Raw genomic sequence first — 18,804 nt, forward strand, 5'->3', positions numbered from 1 at the left:
ATGTACTAACATACTAACTTGTATTCTGCAGTCTTTAGTCACACACTGAATAATATTTTCTCACCTTCAGCTAATAGGATTATTCACATGAGTAGGGGTTGCAGAGTCTGGCCCCAAAATGCAGGAGAAAACACATTTCCTTCCCGTTGGCTCTACACTTGTAGATTTCACTGTTTCAGGTACTCTAGTCATACCAGATGTTCTCTTTGGCTCTCTCCCTCTCAAGATTCTCACAGTAGGGAGCATTAACTCTCTGTGCCTCTGTAGGACTGATGGGGTACTAAACCCCCAATGCTTCTTCTATGGGCCACTCTGAACAGCTTGAGGATCCCAACTGTGCCTCACCCTGAATTGTTCCACTACAAGGAAACACAACCAAGTCCTATTACTCGGACATTGCATCAGCCTAGAATTTAGCTTACAGGTGCTAGAGTTGCATCCTCAAGTGTTTTTTGCTGTCATTTATTGTCATTTACTGCATTCCTTGTACATCTAAAACTTCCTTTGACTCTCAGCCTAAACGGTAGGGCCCTTCAACAGTTCTCCCACTGCAGCTCCTCATTCTCTGAGATGTGGAATTCTGGCCAAGTAAAGAACCATCACTTTAGTTGTGTGTATATGTTGGCAATATCAACATTTCCTGTCAGATTATGTGCTCAGTTTGGATCCAATCCCAAACCCATTGAATTCTGTAGGAACCTTTCTGTTGATTTCAGTGGACGCTGAATTGGATCCTTATTGCCTGGCAACATAGCCCAAATTGAGGTGCAGAGATGCCCCACCCCAAAGGGAGCTTTTGGAAGCACAGTTGCTCCACAAAAAAAGGGGAATGTTACCACTGTGCCACCTCTTGTATTGGGTGCAGTGTGTGCTGCCAACCAGTCCATGTGGGACTGGCTATATGAGAGAGGCGGGTAGAGTCTTGGCCCTTTCGGGAAGGTTTGCAGCAGCAGGGGAGCAGGACTGCCATTGTGCCTGGGGCATGCACAGGGGTGCAGGGAATAACGTTCCTTCCCCCACTCTCTTCTCTATGCCTCTGGTTTACAGAATAAATCAGTTATTTTAAGTAGCTTTGACTCTGCTCAAACAACAGCTGGCTCCCTGCTATGCTGCACTGAGTGGGGAAGCAGTCGTCAAGGGGAGCAGTGAAAGGGAAGGAGGACTGCTTCTGAGCTGACCTAGCATCCAAAGGGCAAAAATACAGGGATAAAATGATCTCCTATTCACCACCCCCCACAACGATAGTTTATATTTTTTTGGGAGGGATATTAAATCCTCCAAACCCTAGAACAGTGCCAGCTCTGTTCCTCTGCACCACATTTCTTCACTTGGTAATTTCAAAATGATAAGGACTGCTGTTGCACTGAAAGGTTTGCAACAATCAAGGCATTTTAAAAAAGTGTGATGTATAATGTCTGACGCTACAAAACTGTTATTACTGTTATTGGGGCCCAACGAATACCAGCGTGAAGGAGGTAAGGTCTCCTGAGGCCAAACAAAAGCATTTCTTATCTGGGTCTTGTAAAGTAAGCATGTTTAGATTTTGGAAGTGACATTAAATCAGATTATCAAACTGTACGTCTGAAAAAAAATCATGAAAACTTGGAAGAAGGAAATGTTGTGTTTGAATGCCAAGATGAATAACTAAGAGAGGTATTTTATAGAAAGAAATTAGCTATATTCTTTATCAGAGCTGGATAGTTGAATGGAAGTTTACAATTTTGTTACAAGTACAAGTGCACTTAGGTAACTCAGACTCATTATTATTATAACAGAGTACCTGCAATGCATAAAAGTAGACATTAGTTCTAGTCCTAAGGACTCTCTAGAAATGTGTGCTGTAAAAATTATCAAGATTCAAATGCTGTAGGAAGAATTTAGAAGTATGGGATGAATTTTAAAATGCTTTCTGTTCAGGGTTTATAAACTCGGTTGTAAAAATTAAGTCCAAGATTACCTATCTAAATTCCCCATGGTCCCATTACTGTATTCCCAATCCTTCCGTCCTTATTCAGGCACAGCTCAATGACAGTTTTACTTAAATAATGGCTGCAGGACTAGCCCTAATTTTATTTACTGAAGTGGTTTCAATTTTAGTATACTCTGGCTCCCAGGTCATTATTTTCCAACTCTTATTCCCTCTTCTGATTTCATTTGACACTGATCTGAGCAATGTTTTACTATTTTTCCTGTTGCAGGTTTAACTTTCTAACGGTTCCACAACCATGATTCTTCTTGTGTTTACTACTTGACTTAACCTCCTCGTTTTCTTTGTTTGAAATTATTGTAGTCCATTAATCTGTTTTCTTTTCTGTATAAATGAAAGTAATTAACCAAAGGCTTCTCTGGACCCCTGAGGCTGATCAAAAAAGGTTGCAAAATGACTCAGTGTCTCTGAAAATTGTGTGTGTATTTGGAAAGACTGTGTTGATGGAGTTTGTTAGGCTCTTTTGTTCAGTGGGCCAACACTGGACATTTGTACCTGTCTGCTACCATTGCTGGTTTTCACCTTCTATGTATTTTAGGACTAATATTCCTTTAGTGTGAACAGGCATCCTGTTCCCACTTGAATTTTTTCACCATTTCCATGTGGTACATGTGTACTGTTTGGTAGCGTGAACGTAGTTTTTATATGTGTCTATTTGTTATTTATCCACATTCATTTTTTCACATACAATTATCTAGCTTACAGTGATAATAGGTTGTTTTTATGTTGTTTTAAGATGCCACTAGTTGCCAGTCTTCTCTACTTCCAGCACCTTGTCAATGCTTTTTTCTCTCTTTGGACAGCAGAGTGTTTTTTCTTTGTGCTAGAAAGAAAATCGTGAAGTCCACACATGCACTGTAATAGCATGTGATGAATAAGAAGGGAGTTCTCACACTCCTCTTGTAATCTGTGCCTATGTGCTTGCATGCTTAAATCCTGCCCGCATGTCAGTATATATTTGTGGTATGCATTCAGTTCTGATTGAGCTATATATGAGAATATGCCTCATAACTCAGGCATAGAAAATAGAGGGAAGCAGTGGTTTCCCAAAACAACTTTTAAAAGAACTGAGACACTTCATTTTACCAATCTTTTTACCATTTTGCCTAGTTCAAGAGATTGACTTTCAAAAGGAAACATTATAGAGTCACTGTAGTGATTCCACAGCTACAGTTTTAACAAGCTTTCCATTACAAGCCATTTTTCTGATTTCCATCTCATAACTGTTTTATAAAGCTGCTTTCAACACTTGAAATTTGTCAAGCATGTCATCTAGTCACAAGATCAATGTTTGGATACGGTGGTGATGGATGTCCTAGAAAAACCTCCAGATTTTTTTTTTATAAATTTGAATTTAGTCAGACAAGAAATTTTAAACATATGAGTGTGAAAAATTATTTTGGAGGAGTCTGACTAGGGAATATTTTATCTCAAAAGCTGCTTGGTATGGAAAATCCAAATTGATTTTATTTGATTGTCCGCAATGGAAAGCTAGAGTTTTAGGATTGGAGAACTCCAGAATTAACCATAATGCAAATTCTGGAAGGTCTCAGTACAGCTCATAAAGTTTGATTTTAACACTTCAGATGCTATAGAATCTAAGATTTCATTCTTTAAAAAAATAAGGGTTTGTCCTTTTCATTGCAAAAAATAGTCTTGAAAAAGGGTAAAAAGGTTGACTGTGTGCCTCAGTGATTTAAATAAAATTCATGGTTCTCTCCCAGCTAGGGGCTAATAGGATGCAGCAGGAGATCACTTGTGCTCATTAAAAGTAGTTAGGCTCCAAATTCCTTTAAAGGGAAAGTCTCTAGCTTGTAGGTGGAGCATCGAGGAGAGAAAGAATAGGAAAACAGAAAAGGAAGGTAGGCACTGCTACTGAAAGGCTTGAGTGGGACGGAGCCTGGAAGGCTAGGAAACAGGTCTGAAGAGAGGATCTCAGGAAGAACAGGGAATGCCAAAGTTAAAGGCTCCCCTCCTATTCTTCCCATTGGTTTATCTGAAGGTGTAGCTCTTTCTGTACCAGATCACAGGTACAGCTTTCCCTAACCATTTTGTCCATGTGTAACCCTTTCAGTGCTGGAGCACAGACACCACTTCTGTAGCTTACTCTGTCCCTGCAGATGTAACCTTTTAAATTCCAGGTCCCATACATTACTTCTCCAGACAACCTTTTCAGTGCCTGAACAGCATAGCCCTAGCCAGTTTAGAAACTCTTCTTGCAAAACAGTTAAGGTTAAAAGAATTTGCAATCTTAGAAGGCTGGAAATTCCCCAGGCTGAATGGAGTTCAAGGAGTTTATGAAATGAACACCTTTGTTCCCATAGGCATGGGAGCTAGGTGTGCTGGGGGATGGGTGGTGCTGGAGCACCCCCAGGTTTTACACGGGGTCCTGGTTGCTGGCTCCACTCCGAGGGCTCCACTCCTGGCCCTGTGCCCACCCCCAGCTGTGGCTCCAGCCTCAGCCCCCTTACCCCTGGCCAGGTCCCTCCCTCCCAGAGACATGGCCCTGCTTCTGGCCCCAGCTCTGGGTGGGAGGGCGGACGGTGCCAGGGGGCTGGCTTTCAGCACCCTCCACTATTAAAAGTGTTCCAGCACCACTGTTTGGACCACCTGCACAGAGCTCATTGCAGGATCAGGGCTATTAACTGCATTTAGTTTCCCCAAACTCTTGAAACTAGAGTTAGTGTTGTAAGTGCAGATCAGGTAACTTAAAATAACATTATTAGAATGTCGCAGTCATAAACAGTGAGTAAAACAAGCAGGATTTAGCACCATAATTTTAGGGAATTCATCCTGCTAATACAATAGGCCCTGCATGTTTGCGTGGATTATGGGTTAGAGCTATAAGGAAAGGATTTACTCTTATATTTCTTGGTTACTTTCTGTTTCTTCCTCCCCTACCTCAATATTATGACTACATATAAGAGGGATTCACCAAAACTGCTACTGAGTGGCTTTAAGAAGGACAATTTTTGATAAACTCTCTCACATTGGTTTGAAGGGAAAAACAAAACCAACCATACAAAATCCCCAACACCATTCTGCTTAATTAAGACCTAAAGAGACAGTGCAAACTTTTGATGATTAATTGAAGCATGCTCTAGCCTGATGCATATTTAGTTATTATAATGTGATAATTTTGTCTTGTTATACAGACTGCTCCCTTTGGGAACATGATTTAACACTGCAAACACACTGCGCTTATTGCATTGTTCATTATGAAAAATACACAGGCTAAGAACCATAAAGAGATGTATATAAGCACTATCTGTGCAGCAGTTGCAGGGAGCACTCTTTCAACCTGTAATGACATAACCCAGAGGCAGAAAAACACAAGATTGGAACTCCCAGAATAACTCTTCCGAAGAGCTGAGATCTCACTAAAATAGAGGCTGGAAATTCAGATTTCAAGCAGTAAATGAAAGAAATGTGTGGCTTTAATACCTGATGTGTTTATAGAAAACATCAGTGTGGATGTTCTGCTGAAAACTCACTTGTTACTACTTACTTTCTCTGGCTAAATCTTGCTTGTCTGATGCCTGAGAGTACTGTCATTACCTTTGATAAATGTTCAGTGTAAAGTATATTGGGATAGCTCAGCACCTCTAAGGAGGTGCTAAACACCTTGCAGGAATGGACCCCAAGGGAATAATACAGAGTTGGCAAAACAATTGAAGAGTTTCCAGAATTAACTTTCTTTGTCTTGCCAACTGTAAAATATGATGATATGAAGGCCAGATCTGCACTACAGATGTTACCATCATACCTATATCAGTCAGGGTTGCTATGAGGTGTGACTAACAGAGCTGTACTCACAAAAGCCACAAGTGTAGACGCAGTCATACTGGCAAAATTGGTTTTGCCAGGATAGCATATTTTGCACAAGTGGTCTGAAATAAGCGAAACTGATACAAAATGCAGTTTTGGCAGCATACGTTGTGTCTATATGAGCAGCACTTTGCAGTGCCGCCCAGAGGATTCAGGGGACCTGGGGTCTTTGGTGGCGGGGGGCCCCCGCTTCGGCGGTAATTCGGTGGCGGCAGGTCCTTCCGCTCCAGGACTCGCCGCCGAAGTGCCCTGAAGACCCACGGCGGAGGCCCCCCACCGCCAAATTACCACCGAAGACCCAGCACTTCGATGGCAGGGGGTCCTACCATCCCGTTGCTGAAGGACTGCCCGCTGCCGAAGACCCGGAGTGGAAGAAGCTCCGGGTGCCCGGGCCCCGCAAGAGTTTTCCAGTGCCCCGGAGTTAGTGAAGGACCTCCACTTGCTCCCGCCTCTGGGCAGCCCTGGCACTTTGTCAGTATAATATACTGGTATAGTTATACTGGAAAAGTGCTCATTGTAGACCTGGCCTAATGTAATCATATAGAAGAGTTTTGGAAAAGATTGAGGCTAGACAAGCCAATTGAACATGTTCAGTTTGAGAGACCCTTCTTTTCTGCATTCTTGCTGTAAACTCTTGTCACTGAGTGTGCTAGATATGATTTATTGATACATTTTCCTAACAGAAGGGCAGGTATCTGACAAATATAATTCTGAAGGATTTAGTCTTAGGCCTGGACTACACTAGCGGGGGGCGGCGGGGTTCGAACTAAGATATGCAACTTCAGCTACGCTATTTGCGTAGCTGAAGTCAAAATATCTTAGTTCGACTTATCTGGCCATCCTCACAGCAGCGAGTCGACTGCTGTGGTGCCCCCATCGACTGCGCTTACTCCTCCTGCTGAGGTGGAATAGAGCGTCAATTAGCGGATCAATTTATCGTGTCCAGATGAGACATGATAAATTGATCCCCGATACATCGAACACTACCCGCCAATCCAGTGGGTAGGATAGACTTACCCTTAGTATGAAACCAAGGTCTGTGAAAAAGTTATGAGAATCCTGACTTCTATAGAAGACTTAAACTACAGTTTTTGGAGCATTCCAGTTCCTTTTTAGAATAAGACAAAAAAAAACAAACAACCAAACTCTGTTTCTTACTATACAAAACTTTAATTGATATTTTTTGTTTTATTTCCCAGTGCCGTTGTTTCGTAATTACAGAAGTGGCTGGACTACTAGCTGTTTTAAAAGCTGTTGTACTCTACTTGTTCAACCACTAAAGTTAATACACTGTCATGTAAGGTTCCTATTAAATATTTTCACAAGTTCAATACTGTCTTGTAACTGATGAAGAAAAGGAAAATATGTGCACAAATCAGGAACTTTAATCTGGCCCCCAGCTTTCATCCACATATCCTGCCACATAAGCCACAGAGCTTGGCTCTGTACCTGTCCTGATTTTATCCTGTGTACCTTTATCTGTCAGCCCTACTCACTCAAAGCTAAAGAAATACATTGTTTTAGAACAGAGGTTCTTAGACTGCGGTCTGTGGCCCACCCGTTGGTGGTCCATGGAGAGCTGATTGATCACATGGCACTGGTTCCTTTACTTACTTATTTCCACCTGGTAAATTGCATTAAGAGAAGTTAAAAATACATTATATACTTTGTTGGGGTAAGATTGTGCCTTAAGGTGCAGCACTGAGCAAAGGGTGATGCCTTAGCTGCAATGTCCCAAGAAGCATGTGCCTCAGAGATCCCTGAGCCACAGTTCCACTACTGCTGTTTGGGGCGTGGGAGTATTTTACAGTCCTTTGTGGATGAAGCATACACTCTCACCTTGTACCTAGCTAGTTTTGATGGCCCGCTTGCAGTGGGATTTATTTAAGACAGAGGAGGACAGTATATATATATATATGGAGCGGGCAGCTCCTATTCTTCCCTGTATGCCGGGAGCTGAATGCAAGGCCTTACATGGCCCCACAAGGAGGTATGGGAGAGCTTTACTCCATCTGCATGGCTGCAAAAAACCAGAGTACAACTGAGCCCCCCAGGATCACTTTTCTCATGGAAGCAATTGCTATTGTTGCCACAAGGATGTTACGTGATTGTAAATGGGTGGATAGGTGATCTTCCTGATCACCAGCAAGAGAGTGTTTGTTCATGAACAGGTGGGTGAATGGTCCAGAAGACATTCTCTCTATTGTAAAGATGTGGCCCACACTATGGAATAGTTTAAGAACGCCGGTTTTGGAATTTTGTGCTCATTCTTCAAGTCCACATTGTTATAGAACCTATCTACTTTGGAAGTGAGCGCTCCCAGCAATTACTTTCAAAGAGGCTAAGCTCTGCTTTCAGCTGGTAAGTTCCCCCTTTAGTTCTTCTCAGCATTAATGAAGGTTGTTGCAAAAGGGAGCATCTCCACCTCTTCCATTTTTGGGCTTTGTAGAACAATCTAAGAATTAATACTCTTTAAATTGGTAGAGGAAAATATCAAGTACATTCAGTGACTTTAATGCTGCACATTGCTGTTTTCAGGTGGAAGCGGTTTTTCTTTGTTTTTATTGCTTCCTCAGTTCTTCTCTTGCCAGGTAAATTCAATGGGGCACAATGATGCCTCTAAAAGGAAGAGGTCCACCAAGGTGGGAAAGGAGTTGTACTCTCTGAGGCCTGGTCTACACGACGCGTTTAAACCGAATTTAGCCACATTAAACTGATTTAACCCTGCACCCGTCCACACAACGAGGCCCTTTATATCGATATAAAGGGCTCTTTATGCTGGTTTCTGTACTCCTCTCCAACGAGAGGAGTAGCGCTGAAATCGGTATTGCCATGTCGGATTAGGGTTAGTGTGGCCGCAAATCGATGGTATTGGCCTTTGGGCGGTATCCCACAGTGCATCACCGTGACTGCTCTGGAAAGCAATCTGAACTCGGATGCACTGGCCAGATGGACAGGAAAAGCTCCATGAACATTTGAACTTCATTTCCTGTTTGGCCAGCGTGTCTAATGTCTGATCAGCACCGGTGGCGATGCAGTCCCAAATCCAAAAAGAGCTCCATCATGGACCATACGGGAAATACTGGATCTGATCGCTGTATGGAGAGACAAATCTGTTCTATTAGAGCTCTGTTACAGAAGTTGAAATGCCAAAGCATTTGAAAAAAATCTCCAGGCTATGATACAGAGTTCACAGCACAGTGCTGTGTGAAAAGCGTAACGGAAAGCCAAAGAATCAAATGGACACTCATGGAGGAAGGGAGGGGGGACTGAGGACTCCAGCTAGCCCACAGTCCCAGCAGTCTCCGAAAAGTATTTGCATTCTTGGCTGAGCTCCCAATGCCTGTAGGGTCAAACACATTGTCCAGGGTGGTTCAGGGTATATCTAGTCAATTTACCCCCCTTCCCTCCATGAAAGAAAAGGCAAAAATCGTTTCTTGACTTTTTCAATGTCACGTATGTTACTGCATGCTGCTGGTAGACGCGGTGCTGCGGCACTGAACAGCAGGCATTCTCTCCCCTCCCCTCCCTCCCAGGTGGCAGACCGTACAGTACAAAATGACTGATAGCCTCTGTCCTCATCATCCTGTGAGTGCTCCTGGCTGGCCTCGGTGAGGTCAGCCGGGGCGCCTGGGGTAAAAATAAGAATGAACTCCCAGTCATTCCCGGCAGATGCGTCCAGTATGGCTGGTAACCATCTTCATCATAGCAACTGGGGCTGGAGCTCCAAGAGCCCCCCCCGCCTTCATGTCTAAAGAAAAGATTCTGTACTGCTGACTATCATAGCAGTGGGAGGCTGCCCCCCCCCCCATTTTATCTCACTAAAAAGTCAGTGTTTCTTATTCCTGCATTCTTTATTGCTTCATCACACAAAATGGGGGGACACTTGCAATGGTAGCCCAGGAGGGTTGAGAGGAGAAGGGAAGCAATGGATGGGACTGTTGCAGGGGCACCCTTAGAATGGCATGCAGCTCATCATTTCTGTGGGATCTGACATGGAGCGGCTGTGCTCTCTGGTTCTCTGGTACACTGGTTCTCTTAGTAGACTTGCCCCATATTCTAGACAGGACTGACTGTATTTTTAGATAAACATAAAGGACGGGAATGACCCGGGAGTCATCCCATTTTTGTCTTGCGCTCCCGGCCGACCTCAGCAAAGGCAGCTAGGAGCATCCTATGACAGCAGCAGATGGTACAGAACAACTGATAACCATCATCTCATCGCCAATTTACATGGCATGGCAGATGGTACAATAGGGATGGTAACTGTCTCTGCTGCCTTGTAAAGGCAAATGAATGCTTCTTGTGTAGCACTGCAGTACCGCCTCTGTCACAGCATCCACAGTTACACACATGGTGACAGTGACAAAAGGCAAAACTGGGCTCCATGGTTGCCATGGCTATGGCGTCTGCCAGGGCAATCCAGGGAAAAAGGGCGTGAAATGAATTGTCTGCCGTTGCTTTCACAAAGGAAGGAATGAGTGACAACATTTACCCAGAATCACCCACGACACTGTTTTTGCACCATCATGCATTGGGATCTCAACCCAGAATTCCAATGGGTGGGGGAGACTGCGGGAACTATGGGATAGCTACAGGATAGCTACCCACAGTTCAACGCTTCAGAAATCGACGCTAGCCTCGGTACATGGACGCACACCGCCGAATTATTGTGCTTTGTGTGGCCGTGTGCACTCGACTTTATACAATCTGTTTTACAAAATCGGTTTATGTAAAATTGGAATAATCCTGTAGTGTAGACGTACCCTGAGAAACAATGCCCTTGCTAAGGCATACTGCCTTCAGTGGCTGTGGGGGAGCATGATGGAAAGAGCTTCTTGACTCACATTTGAATAGGTGTACTTCGTACTGCTGCCAATACAGCCCAGCTGGTTCACAGGGCAGGCCCGGGGCCATGACAACACTAGGCATCTCCTATTGCCAGTCTGCACTCCCAAGCATCCTGCAGCCAAAATTATAAATGCCCCCAGTGTGAGCTTCTTGAACCCATGCATGGCTAGCTATAATTTGGCCCAAAGTGTTTTGATTTCCATTGATGTCAAATATGTTGGAACATTTATGAGATTTTGGCAAATCCCACTCTAAAGAGTAAGTGCTAAAATGTCATAATTATAGCACATTAAACACAAATCTACATTATGGCTTGGCCTTAAATATAGTTTTAAAGGTGTACAGTCTGATTCAAATTAAAAGGTCAAGTTTATTACATTGTACAATTTTATTTGTAACTATAAATCACAACACAATTTGTGGAAGGAAAAACGTTATTAAACTGACAATATTTATTCTGCTAAGGTGAATAAAATGCAGCACGTAGTTCTGTGTTACGATAGCTGGGGGAAGGAGCCAAATCATTCTACTAAAAATTTGTTTGCCAATAATTTTGCAGAATGATGACAGTGTTGCTTCAAAACAAATCCTTTACAGAGAAATGGGATGACTGCATGGCAGGCTCTCTGAATCATGAACTTTCCATCACTCCTGGACAGCAAATTGCTTTAACAATTAGTCTTTTGGGGATTTCGCTTCCCCCCCCCCCCCCGAAATCAGACAATAGTTAATATCAGTGACTGAAAGGTCATCTTGTCTAATGGACTGGATATAGGAATAGAATTCTTAGTCCTAAATCATGGGTTTGCCATTGATTTATTGTATTGCTTTGTACAAGTAACTTAACTGTTCAATTTCCCCTTCCATAAAATGGGAATAAGAATACAGACCTCACAGTAGCGTTGCCAGGATTTGAAGATGAAAAGTGCTATGTAAGTCTTATTATTATGGGGAATTTTGTTGCACGTGACTATATGAATCCAATTTAAAGCAACAGTCTAGGTACTTCCAAGAATGTAATTGGGGAAAGAAGTTGGAGGCTCTAGAGAACAGAAATGATGAAATCAGTACAAGATGGTTGCTAGAAAATATTTATCAAAGTAGAATAGAGACGTGAGGAATACCGGAAAGAAAATGAAGACTATGAGATGAGGAAAATGGCGTTGAGTACAAAGCTGCACTCACTTTCTTATGAATGATTGAAATGATCTCCCTAAAATTCAGGGAAATAACACCAAAATTAATGTAAATATTAAAAATTTAAATCTCCAGATACATGTCAGAAGAACTCAAAACAGGGTCAAATACCACATCTTAGAGAACTCTTGATGAGTTAAAATGTACTCAACCATGATAAGAATCACTTAGCAGATTTTAGTAACACAATTAGGCATCTCCCCTCTCACTCAAATATGTATTTTTGTGTCAATCTTACTTGGAGAAAACCTCCTCCCATTCTCTTCTAGTCATTATTTGGAATCAACACCCAAATGGGGCATTTCCTTTTCCTTCCTCACATCCCATTTAGAATCGTGTTTGTAAGGGCCCTCATTACATTGCTCTGGTGTGGTAGCTTCCATGTGTATTTTATCAACTAGCTGCTGAGCTGAATTCCTCCAAGGCTCTTGATAATGGATTTTAAGTAATGGGAATGTAACAGCATTAGTTACATTAGTCTTTAGTGTTGGTTACTGGTTTAATAAATACAGTTAGGCACTTTCTTAAACATGGTAAAAAGCCATAAGGACCTCCAGAGCTTTTCAGTGATGCACCATTTTTTAAGATAACCTTTTCCATCCATCTCAGAAGCAGGGGCGGCTCCAGGCACCAGCACGCCAAGCGTGTGTCTGGGGCGGCAAGCCACGAGGGGCGCTCTGCCGGTTGCTGCGAGGGCAGCAGGCAGGTTGCCTTCGGCGGCATGCCTGCGGAGGGTCTGCTTCCCGCGGCTTCAGCGGACATCCCGCACGCGTGCCGCCGAATCCACGGGACCGGGGACCTCCTGCAGTCAAGCAGCCAAAGGCAGCCTGCCTGCCGTGCTTGGGGGCAGCAAAATGCCTAGAGCCGCCTCTGCTCAGAAGTTCAGCCAGTCTCCTGGCCTGGTTGGCACAGGCTACCAGCTGCCTAGGGAACAAGTAGTTAATCACAAGCCTGCCTCGTTCTGCTCACAAAGAGTGAGGAAGACAAAGTTACTGCAATAGAGTTCTGAGGTTAAGTGCGTAGATGTCTGATTGGGTGTTTGCATCTGATATAAACATTATTTTTATATTTTTGTTGTAGAAGATGATGTGTCAAATGTACAAATAATGTGTGCCTGGTGCCAGAAAGTGGGAATCAAACGCTATTCCCTGAGTATGGGAAGTGAAGTGAAATGCTTCTGCAGTGAGAAGTGCTTTGCAGCTTGCCGAAGAGCATACTTCAAGAGAAACAAGGTAAGAGAGCCAAAGAAAGATGTAACCCTACACAGGCCTAGCTCGGGTCTCCTTTCGTAGCTAGCAAAAAAAAATATTTTTTTTGTTCTTTCTGTTTTGTCTGTTCCCTTTACCTTTCCATATGTATTGTCTGTTGGGCTATCACCCCTTACTAACGTGTAACCTGTTTTCTCAGTTTCCCTCAGCTTGATGCTTGAGTTCTGTGAGGGTGGATGAATTTAATTAGACTATACTAATAATGCACTATAAAATAAGAATGATGGTTTTGCTTCGGAATCTTATTAGACTTGCTCTATGTGTAAGACTAGGGGAGGGATCTTCATAGCCATGCATAGGGAGGTAGACATACAAGTCTTACTTTTGGTAAGTGGCTATATCTTGCGCAGCTGAAGTCAAGAGAAGTTTTGTCATTGATTTCAGTGTTAGCAGGATCATTGGCGATGGCATATGCAGTTAGGGCCTGATTCAAAGTACAGTGAAGGCAATGACTTCCAATGACTTCAGTGAGCTTTGGATCAAGACCTTTGTTTCATGCTTTTAAAGTTTATCTTCAAAGGTAAACAATTATGGACTTATTGTTTTAAAAAAACTCAGACATTTTGGTGTTTTGTGTGGGGTAAGCAGTGACAAAACCATCTATCATAGCATGAGGATGTTTCCAATAATCTGAAAGGTCATTTTATCTCAAGTTAAAATGGAATTCTAATACTAGCTTGGTTTCCCAAAGTAAAATGACCACAAAAATTATTCTAATCTGTAAAGTGTGGTTCCTGAAGGTGCCCTGTACTTTATTTTAGCAGCTGGTTTGTGGAGCAGAATATAGGGTGTTTCTGTTATAAAAAAACAAACAAAAAAGCCCTCCACTCCTACAAAACACACCAACTTCTAATTGTTACAAAAAAATAGCTATGGCAGTTTGATACTTATTAGTGTAATGGAGTCCTTGGGTGAGACTCACTGATCTAGAAAGCTTTATTTATTCATAAAATTCTTCACATTTTATTAAACCTACATATTTTACCCTCATGCTGCAGAACATTTGAAGTCTGTCATCTTAAAAATAATCCCCCGCCCATCTGATATTTGCAATCTATGGTAAAAAAAAAAATGGATTTTAGATGCAAGAAACGTAGCTGCAAATTACCCTCCTTTATAAATTTGGGTCACATCATTCTGTTCCTCTACCCCCCAACTCCGCCCCCAAAAAAGCCTAAAGAATTAGGTTGCAAAAATCAGCAGAGTGGAATTTTAGTGGCAGTCTTTGAGAATCAAGCTCATAATGTTTACTGGAGCATATAGGCAAGTTAAACAATCATGTGGAAGCTTCTGTGAAGTGTAGTGTTTATCTCTCTTGATTTGGAGGACATGGGGTGGGTAGGGAGAAATGCATGTAAGATACTCCATATTTTGACATGAAAATAGTAAATTTCTTTCATGTAAGATGGTTTATAGAATTGGATGTTCAGATCATGGACAATGAAGTACGTGCGTGTGTGTGTGTATGCACGCATGTGCACAAGTGTGCATGCTGTAAGCTTTCTAGGGTGACGAAGGATCCAGTCCTGCACTTCTTATTTAGCTGCAGCTCCTCTCGCTTCCAGTGGCAGGATTTACTTGAGTAAAGCAGCACACAGGAACACAGGACTTGCCAGTTGTCTATCTAGTGCAGTATTGTATGTCTGACAGTGGCTAGTACCAGATGCATTAGAGGAAGCAGCAAGAAATCCTATAGAGGACAATTATGGAATTACTAATCCACAGTGGGGCCTAAGACCCATGTGTTAGTTTTTGGCTTATGCCATGAAGCAGAGGGCTTATATCCCATCTGAAAAACAGGGCTGCCCAGAGGATTCAGAGGGCCTGGGGCAAAGCAATTTCAGGGGCCCCTTCCATAAAAAAAAAAGTTGCAATACTATAGAATACTATATTCTTGTGGGGACCCCTGTGGGGCCTGGGGCAAATTGCCCCACTCCCTCCCCCCCCCCCTGGTGGCCCTGGATCTTAAAAGAAGTTCTTATTGTTTTAAATGCACATTTCACCACAGTAAGTTGCTCTACACTTCTCTCAAACAGGTCACAACAGTACTTTCCCATGTCCCTTGAGGAATTAATACATGGCAAGGCAACACAATTGACAGCCTTTGGATCATTGCATAAAAGCCTTCTTTCAGTTAAAGGACCAAATTCCACCCTTGGTTACACCTGTGAGAGCTTGTGACTGCATGAGTGAAACTGAGACCTTAACCTGGTCCACACATTATTTATTATTTTCAATCTAGAACTTTCTATCACCTCTATATTCATGGTGTTCAATATGAACAAGCACAGGATGCAAGACTCAGGGAATTTTAATGCTGCTATTGAAGTTAGGCAGGTTCAGTAGAGTTCAGCAGGCCCTTATTTTGCATTTCACTCTAGCTAATAGAACAGGATTTTGAGAAACATGGCACAAGATCAAAGTCACAGAGTTTAAGGGCAGAAGGGCCCACTAGATCATCTAGTTGACCCTGTGCATTCCACGAGCCAGTACTTAATTTGTGGCAAGGCTTGAGGCCTGGTACCTCTAGGCTTGGCAGTTCATAGCCCTGGCACCTCTGGGTTTGCCATGTCAGTTATGAAAGTAAAAAAAAAAGAAAAAAAATGGCTTTTGCCCTCGCAGCTTATTGTTTGAGCCCCAGCATCTCTTTCATTACAAATTAAGCACTCCCATGAGCCCACAATGTCACTTAGCACCTGTGCAGTAAACCCATTAACCAAAATTAGACCAAAGGATCACAGCCTGCAGAAGACTAAACATTGTTATGTGCCACAGGCAGAGAACAGGAGGGACTGAGGTGGACCAATGCCCTAGGCCCCTGCAATGGCAGGGAATTGATTAAATCATAGGATATTAGGGTTGGAAGGGACCTCAGGAGGTCATCTAGTCCAACCCCGTGCTCAAAGCAGGACCAATCCCCAGATAGATTTTTACTCTGGTTCCCTAAATGGCCACCTCAAGGATTAAACTCACAACTCTGGGTTTAGCAGGTCAATACTTAAACCACTGAGCTATCCCTCCCCCCAAAATGAGATATCCCTCCTCCTCAAATGAGATACCCCCAGTTAAGCCCAGCAAGAGACCGACTCTGTGTGTTGCAGAGGAACGTGAAAAACCCCAAGGTCACTGCCAAGCTAGCCTGGGGGAAAATTCCTTCCTGACCCCTCTTATGGTGATCAGTTAGATGCTGAGCATGTGAGCAAGAGCCAGCCAGCCAGCCAAGCACCTGAGAGAGAATGCTTACTGAGAGCACTGTCCCACCCTGTCCAGTGTCCTGTCTGCTGTGATGGTCGTCCCTGATGCTTCAGAAGAAGGAGATCCAAAAAACCCAGAATACTTTGCAGGGAAAAACATCCCTTCCTGACCCCTGCAGGTGACTGGCTGAAGTCCTGCCATAAAACATAAACTGGATGGGACCCCCAGGGCTCTCAAGTTCTGCCCCCACCCTCACATCACCAGCAACCCCATCATGCAATCCCACTCATAAATTTGTCAGCCCTCCCTTTAAACTCATTACATAGTTTGCCCCCAGAATTCCTATTGGGAGGCAGTTCCAGAACTTCACTCCTCTGATGGCTAGAAACCTTCATCTAATTTCTGGCCTGAATTTGTTCATGGTCTGTTTATATCCATTTGCTCTTGTGTCAACATTGTCCTTTATTTTAAACAGCTCTTCACCTTCCCCAGAATTTACAAGTAACAAGGTTGCAAAAGTTTCAGGTATACTCAGTGACCTTTAAACTCTTATTACTAGTCTGGCCATGTACCTGTCTTCTCCACAAGTCTAATGTTTATTTATGTATTTGAAAAGTTACGCCACTCTACAGCTTCTCATTTTTCAAACAGGAGTAAAATGGTCACATTTCACCTGCCTTATGCATGTTTTAAACAGCATAGCTTTGCAACAATATAGTGTTGTATTACAATAAATATGTACAGCTGCTGTATTTCAGTGAGCTGATAGGACTTTGTGGTCATTTCATTTAAGGCTTGAATTTCCTAATGGATTGTATTAAGCAGGCTTCCCCGCTCCCACCCTGGCTAAGAACTGCTGTAATAAGCACTTGCTTAAAACTGTAGGACTGTTCAAACAGTAAAGAATAAATCATCATTAATGTCTCAAAACATTATAAAATAATGATGCAAATTATACACATCTTAATACCAATTGCTGCATATAGAATTAAGATTATCTCAAGATTTAAATAAAACAAAAATCCTCTCCAATACATTGGAAAATGTAGGCTCTGATGTGCTGCTCTCTTTACAAATTCCCAGCTGGGTTAAATTCTGGGAGGAAACCAGCTGAAATCACCCTATCGAATGAAATCTATAAGGAAGGCACACAAACTCTGCAAAAGCACTGTTAATGTGCAGCTATATGTTGGAGGTGCATAGTTGCATGCACACTACAACACCACCTCCACTCTCACATGTACTATTCCTGCCAAGAGTTGCAATAATCTGGATAATAGGAATCATTGCTGTATGGACCCTAATGCCTTAGTCGTAGGTATGTATTGATTCTCCATGAATTTTGTCACAGAGGGCTTGTAGAACAGCAGGACCTGGGTAGCAATCCTCACCCTTGTGCTCCAGCAGCAGTGCAGGTATATATGACAGGTAAATATAGTGAGATCCAACCACAATATGACTCTTGTCTAAATTATTAATCATAAATGAATAAAAGCAAATTCAGTATTTTTTCTACCCCTTTAGGCAGAGAGATTAAATGTTTAGATTGTTTCTGCTTCTGAACTTTTGTTCCTGTTTTGTCTGTTATACATAGTCAAATGTAAATAATAAACTAGTGCATAATGATAACCTGTTGTGCATAATAATACCAATTAAAAGCAATGTTGCAAGAGAGTTTTTCATAGTAATTTTCTAAATGAACAGATTTAGATTTAAACCTGTTCCAATGCTCCCTTCCTTATGGATTTCATTTTATAGACCAGCCAATGTAAGTCCAAGAATCACAGAGCACACTTTCCAGCAAGTTAAAGAAGTATGGGCTGGATGAATGGACTATAAGATGGATAGAAAGCTGGCTAGATTATTGGGCTCAACGGGTAGTGATCAATGGCTCCATGTCTAGTTGGCAGCTGGTATCAAGTGGAGTGCCCCAAGGGTCGGTCCTGGGGCTGGTTTTGTTCAATATCTTCATTAATGATCTGAAGGATGGCGTGGACTGCACCCTCAGTAAGTTTGCAGATGACACTAAACTGAGAGGAGTGGTAGATACGCTGGAGGGTAGGGGTAGAATACAGAGAGACCTAGACAAATTAGAGGATTGAGCCAGAAGAAACCTGATGACGTTCAGCAAGGACAAGTGCAGAGTCCTGCACTTTGGACGGAAGAATCCCATGCGATCACTGGCCACGTAGGCCAGGAAAGCCTGCAAACTTTGAATTTCATTTCCTGTTCCCAGTGTGGAGCGCTGATCAGCACGGACTGTACAGGAGATACTGGATCTGATCGCTTTATGGGGAGACAAATTTGTTCTATCAGAGCTCCGTTCTAGAAGACGAAATGCCAAAGCATTTGAAAAAATCTCCAGAGGCCACAGCAGGGACTCAACACAGTGCTGCGTGACACACGTAACAGAAAGCCAAAGAACAAATGGACACTCATGGAGGGAGAAGGGGGGACTGCGATGGCGCACTACCACAA

The 18,804-nt window shown here is 42.7% G+C and overlaps 1 protein-coding gene across 2 annotated transcripts in view; it reads left to right on the top strand.

Moving 5' to 3' along the window:
• SOBP (sine oculis binding protein homolog) overlaps positions 1-18,804 on the top strand; it is a 143,586-nt gene that overhangs the window by 16,494 nt on the left and 108,288 nt on the right. For both annotated transcript variants that reach the window (XM_075063872.1, XM_075063873.1), the window contains exon 4: positions 12,944-13,095. In XM_075063872.1, coding sequence (XP_074919973.1) covers positions 12,944-13,095 — 152 coding nt within the window. The remainder of the gene's footprint in view (positions 1-12,943; positions 13,096-18,804) is intronic.

Source organism: Chelonoidis abingdonii, chromosome 3 (assembly GCF_003597395.2).
Source record: "Chelonoidis abingdonii isolate Lonesome George chromosome 3, CheloAbing_2.0, whole genome shotgun sequence".
Lineage (NCBI taxonomy): Eukaryota > Metazoa > Chordata > Testudines > Testudinidae > Chelonoidis > Chelonoidis abingdonii.